The sequence below is a fragment of the Lynx rufus genome, unplaced genomic scaffold (assembly GCF_022079265.1).
Source record: "Lynx rufus isolate CCGP_SWC_20201006 ecotype Redwood Valley unplaced genomic scaffold, mLynRuf1.p SCAF_5, whole genome shotgun sequence".
Classification (NCBI taxonomy): Eukaryota; Metazoa; Chordata; class Mammalia; order Carnivora; family Felidae; genus Lynx; species Lynx rufus.
This window is the reverse complement of record NW_025814867.1, coordinates 158,876,498-158,892,548: the sequence shown is the minus strand read 5'-3', so window position 1 is coordinate 158,892,548 and position 16,051 is coordinate 158,876,498. Positions and strand designations below refer to the sequence as shown.

The 16,051-nt window shown below is 45.8% G+C and overlaps 1 protein-coding gene across 3 annotated transcripts in view; it reads right to left on the bottom strand.

Moving 5' to 3' along the window:
* PCNT (pericentrin) overlaps positions 1–16,051 on the bottom strand; it is a 135,532-nt gene that overhangs the window by 57,374 nt on the left and 62,107 nt on the right. For 2 of the 3 annotated variants that reach the window (XM_047099257.1, XM_047099259.1), the window contains 7 exons: positions 14,427–14,564; positions 8,771–8,917; positions 6,194–6,345; positions 3,473–3,633; positions 3,025–3,257; positions 950–1,112; positions 101–313 (listed from right to left, as the gene is read on the bottom strand). In XM_047099257.1, the coding sequence (XP_046955213.1) occupies positions 101–313; positions 950–1,112; positions 3,025–3,257; positions 3,473–3,633; positions 6,194–6,345; positions 8,771–8,917; positions 14,427–14,564 (1,207 nt within the window). The remainder of the gene's footprint in view (positions 1–100; positions 314–949; positions 1,113–3,024; positions 3,258–3,472; positions 3,634–6,193; positions 6,346–8,770; positions 8,918–14,426; positions 14,565–16,051) is intronic. The other variant, XM_047099258.1, reaches the window with a different exon arrangement.

The following is a 16,051-nucleotide window of genomic DNA, read 5'->3' as shown; positions in this document are numbered from 1 at the left end:
GGGCCCCTGCCTTCTTCCCAAGGCCCTTGGTGAGTGAGAGCGGCCCCTGCTCCCACCCTCTGCAGCTCCCATCTCCGGCCGCGGAACCAGCATTTCTTACCATCTTCTCTCTCTCCGGCTTCTGCGGCCAAGGCCTCCTTTTGGGTCCACAGGACAGAGTTCTCCTCCCTCAGCTCTGCCTGCTGCTGGGTCGCCCGCTCCAGCTGCCGTCTCAGGCTCTCCAGCTCAATGGCGAGGCCCTGCTCGGCTGTCTCCTTCTGGCCCAGCGCCTCTTGCAAGCTGGCCTGCTCCACCTTGAACCCTTCGATGAGACCTGAGGAGACGGGGAGAGACCCGTTGCCAAGGGCTTGCTGGAGAAGCAAAAGGAGCAGACGGGCCGGACATGGGCATCCCAGCCCCAGCGAGATGTCAGCCGTGGGATATGACAGCGGAGTGGTCACGCCCGGGGTCCTGTTCCCAGATGGATGGCACCAGGCCAGCGCACCCAGCACGTGCAGGAGTCACCGGACAAGGTGACAGCCCGAGAGCAGCCATGTACAAGACACCCCCACCACACGCCTGCGCACACCCCTCATGCCGAGTGTCTAGCACGTAAGCACCAGACACCATAAACATGGGGGTCACAAACGTCACCTCTTGGGGCAGGACCGATGTGCCCTTCTCGCCACGTAAGGCAGCGCTCCGAGGCTGTGAGCCTGGGATGCGGCAGAGGTTAAGTGCGGAGAGAAGAGCCACCCCGCCTGGGCCCTACCCGCTGCCACAGCCCTGGCTCCCGCGAAGAGCCTGCGCGTGCAACGGCTTTTGTGAGCAAAGTGCCCGAGGCCTCACGCCATCTGTCTTATTTTAGCTTTACGTTTTGCTTTGAACGCTTCCCTTAATGCTTCCCCGTCCCACGTGCCTCTGGCCGGCGCGCCCCTGCAGACCCTCCCCGCCCGCAGCCGGCACTCACCCCGCGCCTGGTGCAGCTCCAGCGTCAGCCGCGTCCGGGCTGCGTTCTCCTCGTCCAGGCGCTCCAGTAACTCCTGGTGCTTCCTAACGACCTGCGCTGTTTCCTCATTCTTACAGCTAAATTCTTTCTCAAAACGAGAATGAATCTGACGTGCTTCCTCCAGCTGTTAAAACACATTTGAAAACCAGAACTGCATTGGGGTGCCTGGGTGGCGCAGTCGGTTAAGCGTCTGACTTCAGCCAGGTCACGATCTCGCGGTCCGTGAGTTCGAGCCCCGCGTCGGGCTCTGGGCTGATGGCTCAGAGCCTGGAGCCTGTTTCCGATTCTGTGTCTCCCTCTCTCTCTGCCCCTCCCCCGTTCATGCTCTGTCTCTCTCTGTCCCAAAAATAAATAAAAAAACGTTGAAAAAAAAAAGAAAAAAAAAAAAAAAAGAAAACCAGAACTGCACTTCAATATAAAGCTAACGTCAACAGAATTCCACTTGTGTAGAAGTAGAATACAAATATTGCGGAAGAAACCATTTTGGCATTCAATATTAGGTCAATTATTAAATAAACCTACTCATCCAACAATTTTCAATAAAGTAAAGTTCCAGGGGAGCCTGGGTGGCTCAGTGGGTTAAGCATCTGCCTCTTGAACCCAGCTCAGGTCATGATCTCACAGGTTGGTGGGATTGAGCCCCACGTCACACTCTGCACAGATAGTACAGAGCCTGCAGGATTCTCTCTCTCTACCCCTCCCCTCCCCTCTCTCTCTCTCAAAATAAAGTTAAAAAAAAAAAAGAAGGAAAAATTCTGCACATAGACACATACAATACTACATAGAAAATTCACATGTTCGTGAACTACTGATACCACATGTCTGTACAATAAAGCTAAGGAGAATGTATATTCAAAGATCACAAAACTGTCCATCGAGAGCCTAGAACCTGGGCAGGAACGACCACTTGGTGCTCCACAGGTGGAGGAGGAGATGGGGAGGTCTGGGGTGGGCGGGCTGGGAGGAAGTTCTCCTTGGGCTGGTCACCACAGTGGGAAGATCTGACACGTCTTCACCACCTGCAGACCCATCCTCCCTCCCTGACATCCCTCTGGGCCTCCCTGGATGCCACCCACTCATGACTCAGCCCTGGGTCCCCATCTCCCCTTCCTCCCCTGGCAGACATGCCCTCCTGTGCCCTCTGAGGCTCCCAGGCCAGCTCCAGCCTGGAGGGCCCACACTAACCTCTGGATCCAAATACCTGTGCCCAGCTATGCCAACAGACACCTGGGCACCTAGCCTGGGCCTCCCTCATATTCACTGCACCCCCAGACCAGCCTCTGAGGGAATCTACTGGTTTTCCCTTGAAAACAGCCCTAAGCTGCCTCTTCTCACACTCTCACCAAGTAGGGAAAACTTGCTTAAGTATTTCTAGGATGTGAATGGCAATGTCTTGGCTAAAAATGTTTAGTTTCTAATTGGGCTGAATGGGGGAAAAATTGCTATACTGCTTCTCATGCATTCATATTTAATGTCTTTCCTAATTGTCTAAATGCTCTAAAAGATTCACACAAACAATTCCCTTTTCTAGTGACAATCCCGAAACTAAAACGGTGCAGGAGATAAAAGCAGAGTGGAAGCGAGAGGTCCAACCGCATGATCTACCAGACGCTCAGCTCTTCTCTGTGCACGGCGGTCCCACAGCCTCAGAAATTCTGGTTCAGAAAAGACTCCCACTTAGTAAAGACACAGAGCAGAGTATGGTTGGTACTGACAGAAGATCAAAAAGACATGTGGGGAAGGTGGGTCGCACCCAAAATGGAGTTTCTGTCCCCCAACGCCCAGAGGAGGTGTGAACACGAGAAGCCGGATCCACCGGGAAGAGTGACAATGTTCCTTCTAGCCCTGCATGTACGGTGCCCGGCAGAGCACTTGGGGACTGCAGGACCCTCCCCCATCGACTGTAGATCATCAAACCATTCCATCCACCCACTTGTTCGACCTGTTGTCCTTCTCAAAAAACAAGGAACACTAACAGGAGTTAAATCAGGGTCACAGACCTGTTCGGATGGATGGTGCACAGAGCCATGTCTCACCTGCCTGGTGGAGTCCAGAGCCAGCTCCAGGAGGCCGTCCACTGCCAGGCCAAGACTCCGGTAAATCCTCCTAATTGGCTGCTCACACTCCAATGAATTTTCTGGGCTCATGAAAAAGCTTTCACAGACGTGACTGCTAATTTCAGCCTCTGAAGACACCTCTGCACATTCAGGCAAAGTTCTGTCCAGCTCCAGCAGGGCTGCCTCAGGCCACGTCTCCTCGAGCACCGGTACTGCGAAGTGAGGAAACGCAGGGACCTGCATATACCATGTGGCCAGCGAGCCCGCACGACCAGCGCTGCGGAAGGGCGAGCACACCCGGGTCCCAGAGACAACACCCGTCTCGGGCGTAGGGAGCTTGTCCAGCCCTGCCCCAGCGGGGAGGAGGAGGATGGTGCTATGCACCCCGGCCCGGGGTCCGCGGGCACAGGGCCGTCCTAGTGCTCACCTGCAGATGGGCCCTGGCCACTGGGCCGCACTTCACGCGGGCTCTCGTCCTCCAGACACAGCCCCACGCGCTCACTGATCCGGCTCTTCAGGGTGACGGCGGCCTTCAGCGTTTCTCCGAACAACCCGAGCAGCCTCCGCAGAGTGTCTCGGAGAGCTCTCCTGAACGAAGCACATAGTAGGCCATGACCCTGATCCTGACTGACTCAGACAAGAGGGACACAGCCCAGGAGGCAGCAGAAAAAGGTACCGTGCACTTGGGTACTGCATTTTACCAGCCTAGCAGGACAAAGAAAGGTTTCAGCTTAAACTGTGCTGGCCTTCAGTCCAACTCCCTCTTGGAACCGGACCGTTCCTATGCGAACCGTGTCCGCTGGAAATGTGTAGGCACTGGGTCCCACTCCTGTTTGGGATCAGACTGTTTGCAATGGAACTGTGCTGGCCTTGGGTCTGATTCCTTCCGGAGTGGGCTGTTCCTGTTGAAACTGTGCTGTTGAGGAATTGGTCTCTTTGCTCTAGAGAAAACCCTGTAAGACTAGAGATCCCAGCCATCAAAGTGCTTCAGGGGTACCCTCCCTACCAGGACTCTAGCTGGTTTTATGCTAAAAAAACGATGGTCCCTCCACATGTGCATTTATAACTAAGTGAACTGACTTAACCAGAAGTAATTTAGAACTTCGATGGCCATTACGAGGAAGTTTTGATCTCCCTAAGCTTGTTTTCCTCAAAACTGAATTAGAAAGCCATGGCTCCCTAACAAAAGGAAAAAAAAAAAAAACTGAATGGGATGGCTATTTTAAAAGGTATATCAAGGCTTCCAGATGTTTTCAGGATTCTAAGTTTGCCTCTTTGCAAAATATTACTTCTAAAATGATGCAAACAATTGAAAAAAGTAAGAATGGCTTCTGAGGCCTCTTTACCTGCCCCCCCCCCCCCGCCCCCAATCTCCTCTACAGACATGCGGCGGCCACCTAGTGCTGGGACCCTGCTCCCAGTGCCGTTTTCCTCTGTTGTCTCTGCCAAACTTCCCTTTTCCTCTGAACCTCTTTCCACTCTCTCCTCTCCTGAACCTATTAAAAGCTGCCTCTTTCAAGTTAAGTCTTCTGAGAATCTAAATAAACCTCAGGCTTCTTAGGTTCTCTGGTCTAAGGCCAAACTGTGAGCCATGGTTAAGGAGTTCCCTAAAGGAACCAAGGATCCCCCCCAGGTTTATTTAGCATAGTTATTTGCATAGAAACCAACCTGGTTTCTCACATTTACATCAATTTGTCCACATGCCTACTGGTGAGAGCCAGGCCAAATGCTGGATGAAACTAGCCCAAAGGAAAGGAAACCTAGAAGGGGATCCTGAAGGGGATCCTGAAGGGGATGTAGAGAATCAAGCCCTTAAACTTCTGTCAGAATGCTAGAAAATTCACTGGAAATCACTGAGCAATTACAATAGCTTTTTCTAAGCCTACTGATTGGAACAAAATTGAGGCTTGCACACAAAAGCCTGACGAGCCTGTTCATCACTACTACAATGGACTCCAAATTGTCATTTGAGACTATTCTGCTGGTTTTTCTTTATGTTGAATCCACCTGGGTAGTATTCAACTCTATATGTTTTTTTCTAACAGGGTGAACCGGGATCTATCTCTTTTAGTTAAAAGGACCAGGATGGAATGGGAAACTGCCCAGATTTAGTTACTATGGCAAACCAGCTACTCATATCCTACATGAATCACCTAAAAGACTGCTGAAACCCTCAACTTTCAAATCTTGCAAGTGATGGCCCCTAAACGAAACCAAAAACCATCTACTTTCTGCTATTGCAAAGAGCCAGGACATTGGGGGAAAAAGAAGAAAACTATGACGAATTTCAGCACTCTAGTCACCTCCAGCCCCATAGCCAGCCTTTCCTGACATAGGACAGGACAACCAAGAAAGGTCCTTCCCGGCACTGAGGGACAAAACCACTAAACGTGAAAAACCTGACTCTTGATCAGCAATGCATTCAAGGAAAGATCTTGATCAAAAGGGGTTAAGTGTGAAAATTAATAGAAAAACTCGTTTAGAGTGGAGTCAGGGGGCCAGCAGGGGGAACTCTGGTGCCCTATCAACTGCAGACCTATCAGGAAGAGGAACATCTTGCCAGGATACTACTTCACTATCCCAGCTGGAGGAAGGAAGGTTTCTTCCTGTCCAGGCAACAGCCCAGCCAATGAGAAAGTCCCAGTTCTGCCAATGAGAGATTGCCACAGCTCAGCCAATGGGAGACAGTCACAGCTCAGTCAATGGGAGAGACAGTCACAGCCCGCCAATGAGAAGCCACTAAACTTCCCGGCTCCCAGTTTACTCCAATGGACTTTCTGTTGAGGAAAGCCCCAATCCCCTTTCCTCTATAAGAGCCTCCTCTGCTCCATTCTCCAGACTTGCCTGTGGTGTTGCCCTAGCTAGGTGGCACTGGCTTACTGGCTCCGATTCTCTGTTATTCCGGAATAAACCTATTTTTGCTGGTAAGATATTTGGCAATTAAATTCTAAGGTTAATGCCTCATTATAACATCAAATTTTATAATCTGGCAAAAATGTGAAGATTTGGCAAAGTGAGATGGTGGGTATACAGGTGTCTGTTATGTTACTCAGTACGTTTCTGGAGAAGAATAATGTGGCACAGGGTCCCATCCCACTAGTGGAGAAGGCACTGGGGAAGCAGCAACAGAGAGGAGCATGTGACTGACCTTTCACGGTCAGACAGGTCAATGTCAGACTTCAGCATCGAAATGAGATTCGTGCCCTCCTGGTTTTCCCTTTCATGCCTTTGCTGTAGCTTCTCCAGTTCCGAATGACACTCTTCTACCTCATGTCTTAAGGATAAAATTTGGTCTTCCAGCTGTTCAGGAAAAATTGTTAAAGCTTTATTTACAACAATTTAGGGGCACTTGGCTTGCTCAGTTGGTAGAGCATGCAACTCTTGATGTCAGGGTCATGAGTTCGAGCCCTACACTGGGCGTGGAGCCTACTTAAATTTTTTTTTTTAAGTAATTAAAAAAATAATAAAACAATTTAGTTAAGAATAAATTTCTGTAAGAAACATTCATCATCCCTGTTAACAAAAATATGGCAAAATATGATGGTGATTAAAGTTGAAAATTACTAATATGACTGCCCCTCCCCCCCAATATTCATTGCCTACAAAAACAGAATACATGAACATCCTAGGCTGCCCCAGACACAAGAGAGAAGGGGCAAATTCACCAGAGGTTATTCTCACAAGGAGGCCAGAGGCTTAGAGAGTCAAGCAGTCTGGTCATAGAGGGGTCACATTATATACACCATCCCAAGTTTTCATTTAAAATGCACGAGGGGGGGCGCCTGGGTGGCTCAGTCGGTTAAGCATCCGACTTCAGCTCAGGTCATGATCTCACGGTCTGTGAGTTCGAGCCCCGCGTCGGGCTCTGGGCTGATGATGGCCCAGAGCCTGGAGCCTGTTTCCGATTCTGTGTCTCCCTCTCTCTCTGACCCTCCCCCGTTCATACTCTGTCTCTCTCTGTCTCAAAAATAAATAAATGTTAAAAAAATAAAATAAAAAAAAATAAAATACACGAGGGGCGCCTGGGTGGCTCAGTCAGTTAAGCGTCTGACTTTGGCTCAGGTCATGATCTCACAGTTCGTGAAATTGAGCCCCGCATAGGGCTCTGTGCTGACAGAGCCTGCTTTGGACTCTGTATCTCCCTCTCTCTGCCCCTCCCCTGCTCGTGCTCTGTCTCTCTCTCTCTGCCTCTCTAAAATAAACATTAAAAAAATAGTATAAATACACATTTATGTTTTAAAAAAATTTTTTTTTAATGTTTATTTATTTTTGAGACAGAGACAGAGCATGAGCTGGGGAGGGGCAGAGTGAGAGGGAGACACAGAATCCGAAACAGGCTCCAGGCTCTGAGCTGTCAGCACAGAGCCTGACATGGGGCTAGAACCCACGAACTATGAGATCATGACCTGAGCCGAAGTCAGATGCTTAACCGACTGAGCCACCCAGGTGCCCTGTATACACATTTATTCTTATATAAAAAAAAAAATAACGAACTCAACAACAACAAAATAAATCCAATTCAAAATGTCAAAGACCTTGAATGGACATTTCTTCAAAGACATACAAATGGCCAATAAGCTCGTAAAAAGGTGCTCAACATCACTAATCATCAGGGAAATGCAAACCAAAACCTCAGTGAAATACCACCTCATTATTCATTATGATGGCAATTATAAGAAAAAAAAAGAGATGGGAAACAAGTATTGGCGAGGATGTGAAGAAATTAGAATCCTGTACGCTGCTGAAAGAAATGTAAGGTGGCACAGCTGCTGTGGAAAGCAGTCTAGCAGTTCCTCAAGAACTTAGATACAGATTTATGCATGACCCGGCAATCCTGTTACTAGACACATAAACCCCAAAATGGAAAGCAGGGACTAAAAGATACCTGTACACCAATGTTCACTGTGAAAGTATTCCTAATAGCCAAAAGGCAGAAACAACCATCAAGAAGTCCATCCACAGATAAGGGCGCCTGGATGGCTCAGTCAGTTAAGCAGCCGACTTCGGCTCAGGTTGTGATCTCACAGTTAGTGGGTTCAAGCCCAAGTCAGGCTCTGCGCTGACAGCTCAGAGCCTAGAGCCTGCTTCGATTCTGTGTCTCCCTTGCTCTCTGCCCCTCCCCCACTCACGCTCGGTCTCTCAAAAATAAACATTAAAAAAAAAAGTCCATCAACAGATAAATCTGTGAAGAGATACACAAAATGTGGTATCTATATATAATGGAACATTATTAGCCATAAAAAACCATGAAACTGACACATGCTGCAACTTGGATGGACTCCACAGACATTATGCTAAGTGAAATAAACCAGACACAAGAGGGTAAATATTGTATGATCTCACTTATATGAGGTCCCAAAAGTGGTCAAATTCATACAGGCAGAAAGTAGAAGGGTGGGTGCCAGGGACTGGAGGGAGGGGAAATGGGGAGGTAGCGTTTATTGGGCATAGAGTTTCTTCTTGGGTTGATGAACAGTTCTAGAAATGGATAGTGGTGATAGTTGCACAACACGGTGAACATCGTTAATGCCACTGAATTGGACACTTAAAAATGATTAAAATGGGAAACTTTATGTTATGTTATGTTATATTTTATATATATTAAATTATATATATATTATATATATAATTTTATATATATATATAACATATACATATGTTATGTTATATTTTACCCCCCCACACACACACACACAACAACAAAGAAAAGACACATTTTACATACCTGCAGAATTTGGTTATTCTTCTCCTGAAGCTGCAGAAACAAAGACTCTTTCTCTTTTTGGTACAGAGACTGCACTTGTTCGCACTCAAGTCTATGTATCTTCTCTTGTTCATGTAAAGCAACTTCCTTTTCACTTTCGAATTCACCCTGTACAAAAAGTACATCATTAACAACAAAAATGCCATTAAACTCTAAGATTATGCCAGTTCCACTTCTATGTTTGCTAAAATATAGTTCATTCAACAAATGTTTATTGAGTCCGTATTATGCCAAGAGCAGTGATCAGAAGGAACAAAGCCACCACTCACAGCGAACATGCACTCAAATGTGCTTCTCATACAGAACATGAAAAAGACAGCTTGCTACCTTTCCCAAATGGCCACATTAAGAAATTACCCATCACCAGGGTATCATGACCATCAAACTCCAAGGTATTTAGAAACCTAAGTTCCTTTGGTTTTCAAAGATAAACCCTATTTCTTCCTAAAAATAAAAATTGTTTTTAATAAAGTTCACCTAATGAATTAAAGTACATTAATTAAAGGGGCGCCTGGGTGACTCAGTCGGTTAAGCGTCCGACTTCAGCTCAGGTCATGATCTCGCAGTTTGTGAGTTCGAGCCCAGCATCGGGCTCTGTGCTGACAGCTTAGAGCCTGGAGCCTGCTTTGAATTCTGTGTCTCCCTCTCTCTCCGCTCCTCCTCCATCCTCTGTCTCTCTCTCCTTCAAAAATAAATAAAAACAATTAAAAAAAATTAAAGTATATTAATTAAATAAGCTTTTAAAAAAAACTACAGAGGTAGCACTTCCCGAATAATAGAATAAGGACCTCCAAAAAATGTGTTCCTCCATAAAAGCACAGGGAACACAGGCAAAACCTGTCAAAATCGACTTTTCAGAGTTCTGGAAATTAAGAAAGACTTGTAACAATCCAAAGAGTGTTCACTGAAAACAAAGTCTGAGTTTCCATCAAAACAACAAGCGCTGAGAGGTATTTAAACCTGCCCTAACCGCAACACTCCTACCTCAGGCATAGCCCTGAAAACAGCCCAACAGTCCTAAGAGTTGGGGGGAACAAACACGTGTTTGGATCTCCAAAAGCACCACCTCGCCAACTGTCACTAATTAACCTGTCTTGCAGCTTACTAAAAAGCTCCATTCTTGGAGCACCAGGGTGGCTCAGTCAGTTGAGTGTTTGACTTCATTCAGCTCAGGTCGTGATCTCGTGGTTTGTGAGTTTGAGCCTGGCATCAGGGTCGCTGCTGTCAGCACAGAACCTGCTTCTTCAGATCGTCTGAACTCCTCTCTCTGCCCCTTCCCAGCTTGCATGCGCGTGTGCGCTCTCTCTTTCTCAAAACTAAATAAACATTAAAAAAATAAATAAATAAAAATGAAAATGAAAGGCTCTATTCTCAGAGATGATCTCACAGAGCTGTCTGTCAACAATGCTATCCCCAAGCCATTAGTCAAAATCAAGTAGCAGCAACTGTTTAACATCACAATAACCTGAAACCCATAAACTGGTAACAGTCTGAGCCAGTAAGAGGTAGACAAAACAACCTGAAAGGAAACACTTTTAAGAGGAAATGAGATGTCTGAAGAGTATGAGATGTCAGGAGGGAGCTTTGAAAAAGTCCAACATATTCCTAGGAATTTAGAAGGCAGGAGCAAGTACAGGGCTGTGTACCTGTCCAGAGAAACCCGAGAAAGCTCTAAGAGCTCACTCCTTGTTGACCTTGCACAAACACAAAACGAAAGCTAAGGCAGAGTAAACTGCCCGCCACAGCACTCAAAGCATGCCCCAACCAGAGCCCTTCAAATTCACTAGAGGGGCTCAACAGTAGATTTGAATGGGCAGAAGAATCAGCAAATATGAAGACAGTTCAAATTATTTAGTCTGGGAACCAAAAAGAAAAAAAAAAAAAGAAGAAGAAGAAGAAGAAAAATAAGTAGAGGGGCACCTGGGTGGCTCAGTTGGTTGAGTATCTGACTTCGGTTCAGGTCATGATCTCACAGTTTGTGAGTTTGAGCCCAGCATCGGGCTCTGTGCTGACAGCTCAGAGCCTGGAACCTGCTTCAGATTCTGTGTCTCCCTCTCTCTCTGCCCATTCCCCACTTGCTCTCTCTCTCTCTCTCAAAAATAAATATTAAAAAAAAATTTTTTTTTAAGAAAAATAAGTAGAGGTTCACAGACATGCTGGGACACCCTCAAAGACCAACATATACGTAATGGGAGTTGCAGAGGAAAGGAGAAAGGGAACAGAGTAGAAAGACTACTTGAAGATATAAGGCCCAAAACTTCAAAACTCTGATGAAAAAACATTAATCTACAAACACAAAAAGCACAATTACCCCAGGCAGGATAAACTCAAAGATATCCACACCAAGGCCCATCCCAATTAAACTGTGAAAGACTAAGAAAAAGATCCTTGAAAGCAGCAGGAGAGAAACCATCCTCCAGAGGCCAAAAGGCAATAAGATAATATAGTCAAAGTGACAAAAGAAAGACTTAACCAAGAATTCCATATCCAGGAAATGATCTTTCCAAAATGAGGGAGAAATTAAAACATTCACGGATAAATACAAACTAAGAGAAGTCATCCTAACAGGCCTGCCCTGAGGAAATACAAAAGGGTGTCCTTCAGGCTAGAGTGAAGGGACACCAGATGTTCATTCGAATCCACATGAAGAAATAAAGAACACTGGTAAAGGTTCACAAGTAAACTGAAAGACAAAGTAAACATAGTTTTTATAATTCTTTTTTCTCCTATCTGATTTATAAGAAAATGAATAAATCAGTGAGCATAAATTGTATGGAAGTGTACTTTGCATGACAATATTAGCACATAGGACAGAGAAGGGGATGAAGCTACAGAGAAGAGATTTGTAAACTATCAAAATCAAGATGGTATTAATCTGAACTATGCTGTTATAAGGTGTTTATTACTGTAATCCCCAGGGCAGGCACCTAAGAAAATAACCCAAAATATATAGAAAATAAACATCAAGGAAATTAAAATGAAAAGAAGGCAGTAACAGAAAATCAGAAAAACAAGAGAGATACAAGATAAACAAGGAGCAAACAGCAAGTAATAATACCTGCTACATCTCTAAACCTAGAGAACACTGTGCTAAGTGAAAGCAACCAAACACAAAAGGGCACAGACTGTATGATTCCATTTCTATAAAATGTCCAGAAACAGGAAGTTCAGTGGTTACCAGGGGCTGGAGGAGGGGAGAGGCAGCTAAGGCTGGGGGGAGCTGGGGAGGGGGGGGGTCTTTTTGAGGTGATGCAAATGTTCTGGAAGTAGATAGCAACAATAGTTGCACAACTTGGTGAATACACTAAAAATCACTAAAACGTATATACTTAAAAGAGTAATTTTTATGGTATATAAAATAAAGCTGTTGTTAAAAGGAACAACAAAGTAAAGCTACATTAAAAATCATCTTGGGGCGCCTGGGTGGCGCAGTCGGTTAAGCGTCCGACTTCAGCCAGGTCACGATCTCGCGGTCTGTGAGTTCGAGCCCCGCGTCAGGCCCTGGGCTGATGGCTCAGAGCCTGGAGCCTGTTTCCGATTCTGTGTCTCCTTCTCTCTCTGCCCCTCCCCCGTTCATGCTCTGTCTCTCTCTGTCCCAAAAATAAATAAACGTTGAAAAAAAAAATTAAAAAAAAAAATCATCTTGACCCCCTCCCCCGTTCATGCTCTGTCTCTCTCTGTCCCAAAACTAAATAAACGTTGAAAAAAAAAAATTTTTTTAAAAATAAAAATCATCTTGAAGCGTCCGACTTCAGCCAGGTCACGATCTCGCGGTCCGTGAGTTCGAGCCCCGCGTCGGGCTCTGGGCTGATGGCTCAGAGCCTGGAGCCTGTTTCTGATTCTGTGTCTCCCTCTCTCTCTGCCCCTCCCCTGTTCATGCTCTCTCTCTGTCCCAAAAAAAATAAATAAACGTTGAAAAAAAAAATTAAAAAAAAAAAATCATCTTGGGGTGCCTAGGTGGCTCAGTCAGCTCTGTGCTGACAAGCTCAGAGCCTGGAGCCTGCTTCAGATTCTGTGTCTCCCCCTTTCTCTGCCCCTCCCCCGCGTGTGCTCGGTCTCCCCCTCTCTTTTTTTTTTTTTTTTTTAAATTTTTTTTTTTTTTCCACGTTTATTTATTTTTGGGACAGAGAGAGACAGAGCATGAACGGGGGAGGGGCAGAGAGAGAGGGAGACACAGAATCGGAAACAGGCTCCAGGCTCTGAGCCATCAGCCCAGAGCCCGACGCGGGGCTCGAACTCACGGACCGTGAGATCGTGACCTGGCTGAAGTCAGACGCTTAACCGACTGCGCCACCCAGGCGCCCCTCCCCCTCTCTTTTAAAAATAAACATTAAAAACAAATCATATTGGGGCTCCTGGGTGGCTCAGTTGGTTGAGCGTTTGAGTTTTGATTTTGGCTCAGGTCATAATCTTACAGTCATGGGACTGAGCCCTGCATCAGAGCCCTGCTTCAGGTTCTCTCTCCCTCTGTTTCTCTCCTCCACTCATGCTCCCCCTCTCTCTCTCTCCCTCTAAAATAAAAAAAATATACACACATATAAGAAATAAAAAATAAGTCGTCATAAGAGAAGGTGCTGAGTGTTGAGACATCCTGCACATTCTTCCATGAGAACAGTCTCCTTAAAGCAAGAAAAGCCTCGATGTGGCTGCTGCTGAGTCACTGAGGCAAGGCAGTAAGACTCAAACGTTCTCAAATTTAAAATATTTGATGGCAATTCTTAGCGGGAAAGGTATGCTAACCACCCAAATTAAATAGAAAAAGGATGGAAAAACGGGAACCCTCTTGCACTGCTGGTGGGAATGCAAACTGGTGCAGCCACTCTGGAAAACAGTGTGGAGGTTCCTCAAAAAGTTAAAAATACAACTACCCTATGACCCAGCAATAGCACTAGTAGGAATATATCCAAAGGATACAGGAGTGCTGATTTGAAGGGGCACATGCACCCCACTGTTTATACAGCACTATCAACAATATCCAAACTATAGAAAGAGCCCAAATGTCCATCAACTGACGAATGGATAAAGAAGATTATGTATACAATGGAATACTACTTGGCAATGAAGAAGAATGAAATCCTGCCATTTGTAACAATGTGGATGGAACTGGACGGTATTATGCTAAATGAAATAAGTCAGGCAAAGAAAGACAAATACCATGTTTTCACTCATATGTGGGAGTTGAGAAACTTAACAGAAGACCATGGGGGAAGGGAAGGGGAAAAATAGCTTCAAACAGAGAGGGAGGCAAACCATAAGAGACTCTTGAGTACAGAGAACAAACTGAGGGTTGATGGGGGGATAGGGAGAGGGGAAAATGGGTGATGGACACTGCGGAGGGCACTGGCTCGATGAGCACTGGGTCGTATGTAAGCGGTGAATGACAAGAATCTACCCCCAATACCAAGAGCGCACTATATACACCGTATGTTAGCCAACATATTTAAAAAATAGTAATAGAAAAATGAGTGAAAAAAATTGCCTACAAAAATCTGTTTCTAAGACAACGAAAACATTTTATGTTTTAACTTCGCATATCACCATTAATTTAGAATAACATTTTATTTACTCTGTAGATGGGGAAGAACAGCAATAACACAAATCATCCTTAGCCCCATACCTTCAGCTGTGGGATCTGCTGCTCCAGTACCACTTCCGACTGGCTCTTTGACAACTGCCGCTTCTCCTCCTCTTCGTGCAGCTCGGCCCGAAGAGCTGGGCCCTGGGCCTCAACCTCCGCAGGAATCAGGGTGCTCTGCTTGAACGAGGAGGAAAAGAGTTAGCACCGAGCTCTTCGTGCACAGATACTTGTCAATACTGGAGATCACTACCATTCCGCGTATGTTCAATGTGATGACACATGGGAGTCACGCTACAGCTTATAGAAAACTTCAAACCACGCTGTAGGACTGGATTCTCACCTTAATTATGATAGTGACGAAAACGGGGCATGCGTGGTACAACACTAAAATTATACTTTCAAGTTATAGAGACCATTTCTGAATTAACATATCATTTTTATAAACTTTCTCTCCTGAAATAAATTTAACTCCAAAGCCTTTAAAAAGGAAGGATTAAAGGTAATTTCCAAGTTATCACACTTTGCAAAGTTTCCAAAGTACTTTAATTACCACGTGTCTACCACACTTCTCCTTCTAGGGAAGGTCAGGGTTGACCCAGACCACTCCCAGCAGAAAGGAGGCTAGCTGCAGCCCTGAGAGTAACTGGGTTTCACCAGGAATGCTAATTCCCCGAGCGTCAACCACAAAGTGTTGGTGAATACAGGGAAAAACCCTGAATGCCAAAAGGCACCACAGACCAGCAGGGCCAAGGCCAAGGGACAGAAGCCATACTCCCTTTTCCCCAAAAAACAGACCTAAGGAAATACTTGTACCCATTGTGAAGGACACTGGGAAAAATAAAACATCAACACTCAAGAAAAAGAAAATCCCCCAAACACGTGCTAAACCCTGATTAACTATCAAGCTGGAAAGGGAATGACAGATCAGTTCTTTGGGTCCTAGGGCCCTGGCACAGCATTAGGGTGCTTCCCTCTCAGCACCTGCAGCGTGCACTGTGGGCAGGAGGAAACAGCTCTTAACTTTCCACCTGCAAGGGGCAGTAGGGCCACTTCATGCCTGTCCTGCCCAGTGCACACCCAGGCCTGGAGTGGGAACTTGCAAAATGCACCCTAACAGAGGCAAAGGCAAAACATGAGAGCATCACGCAGCAGCAGGGCCACCAGGAAACAGACACTCGGGAGTCAGGTAAGGCAGTTTCGAGGGTGCGCTCTCAGGAGAGGCTGCAGGACAGCAGGCTGCCATTGGACCCTAAAGGCCCAGTACCTCTGGGATGGCTGTGCATGTCTGGCAGTATGATCCTCAGGCCACTTCCTTGACCTGACTGGAGAGGCTCAATGTCAGGTCTCCCGTGATTCACCCAACCGCTACCCCCCCATCCATAAGACCTCCTTACAGATAATTACTTCTATTTCCAGCCTTGAGTAAAGCTCCATTTAATTTTCCATATTCTAAATAGTAAGGTCAATATAAGAAAATGATGTTTTTAAAAGTTTATTCTCAAATTTTTCTAAAAACCTAGAGAATTCTAGGGAAAATATCATACGTATACATACATATATCTATATTTTAATCATTAAGAGAAGAAAATAGGTATACCTGGAGAAGGAAAAAAATAATACTGCACAAAGAATACCAATACAGTAATAAAAACAAATTCAACTGA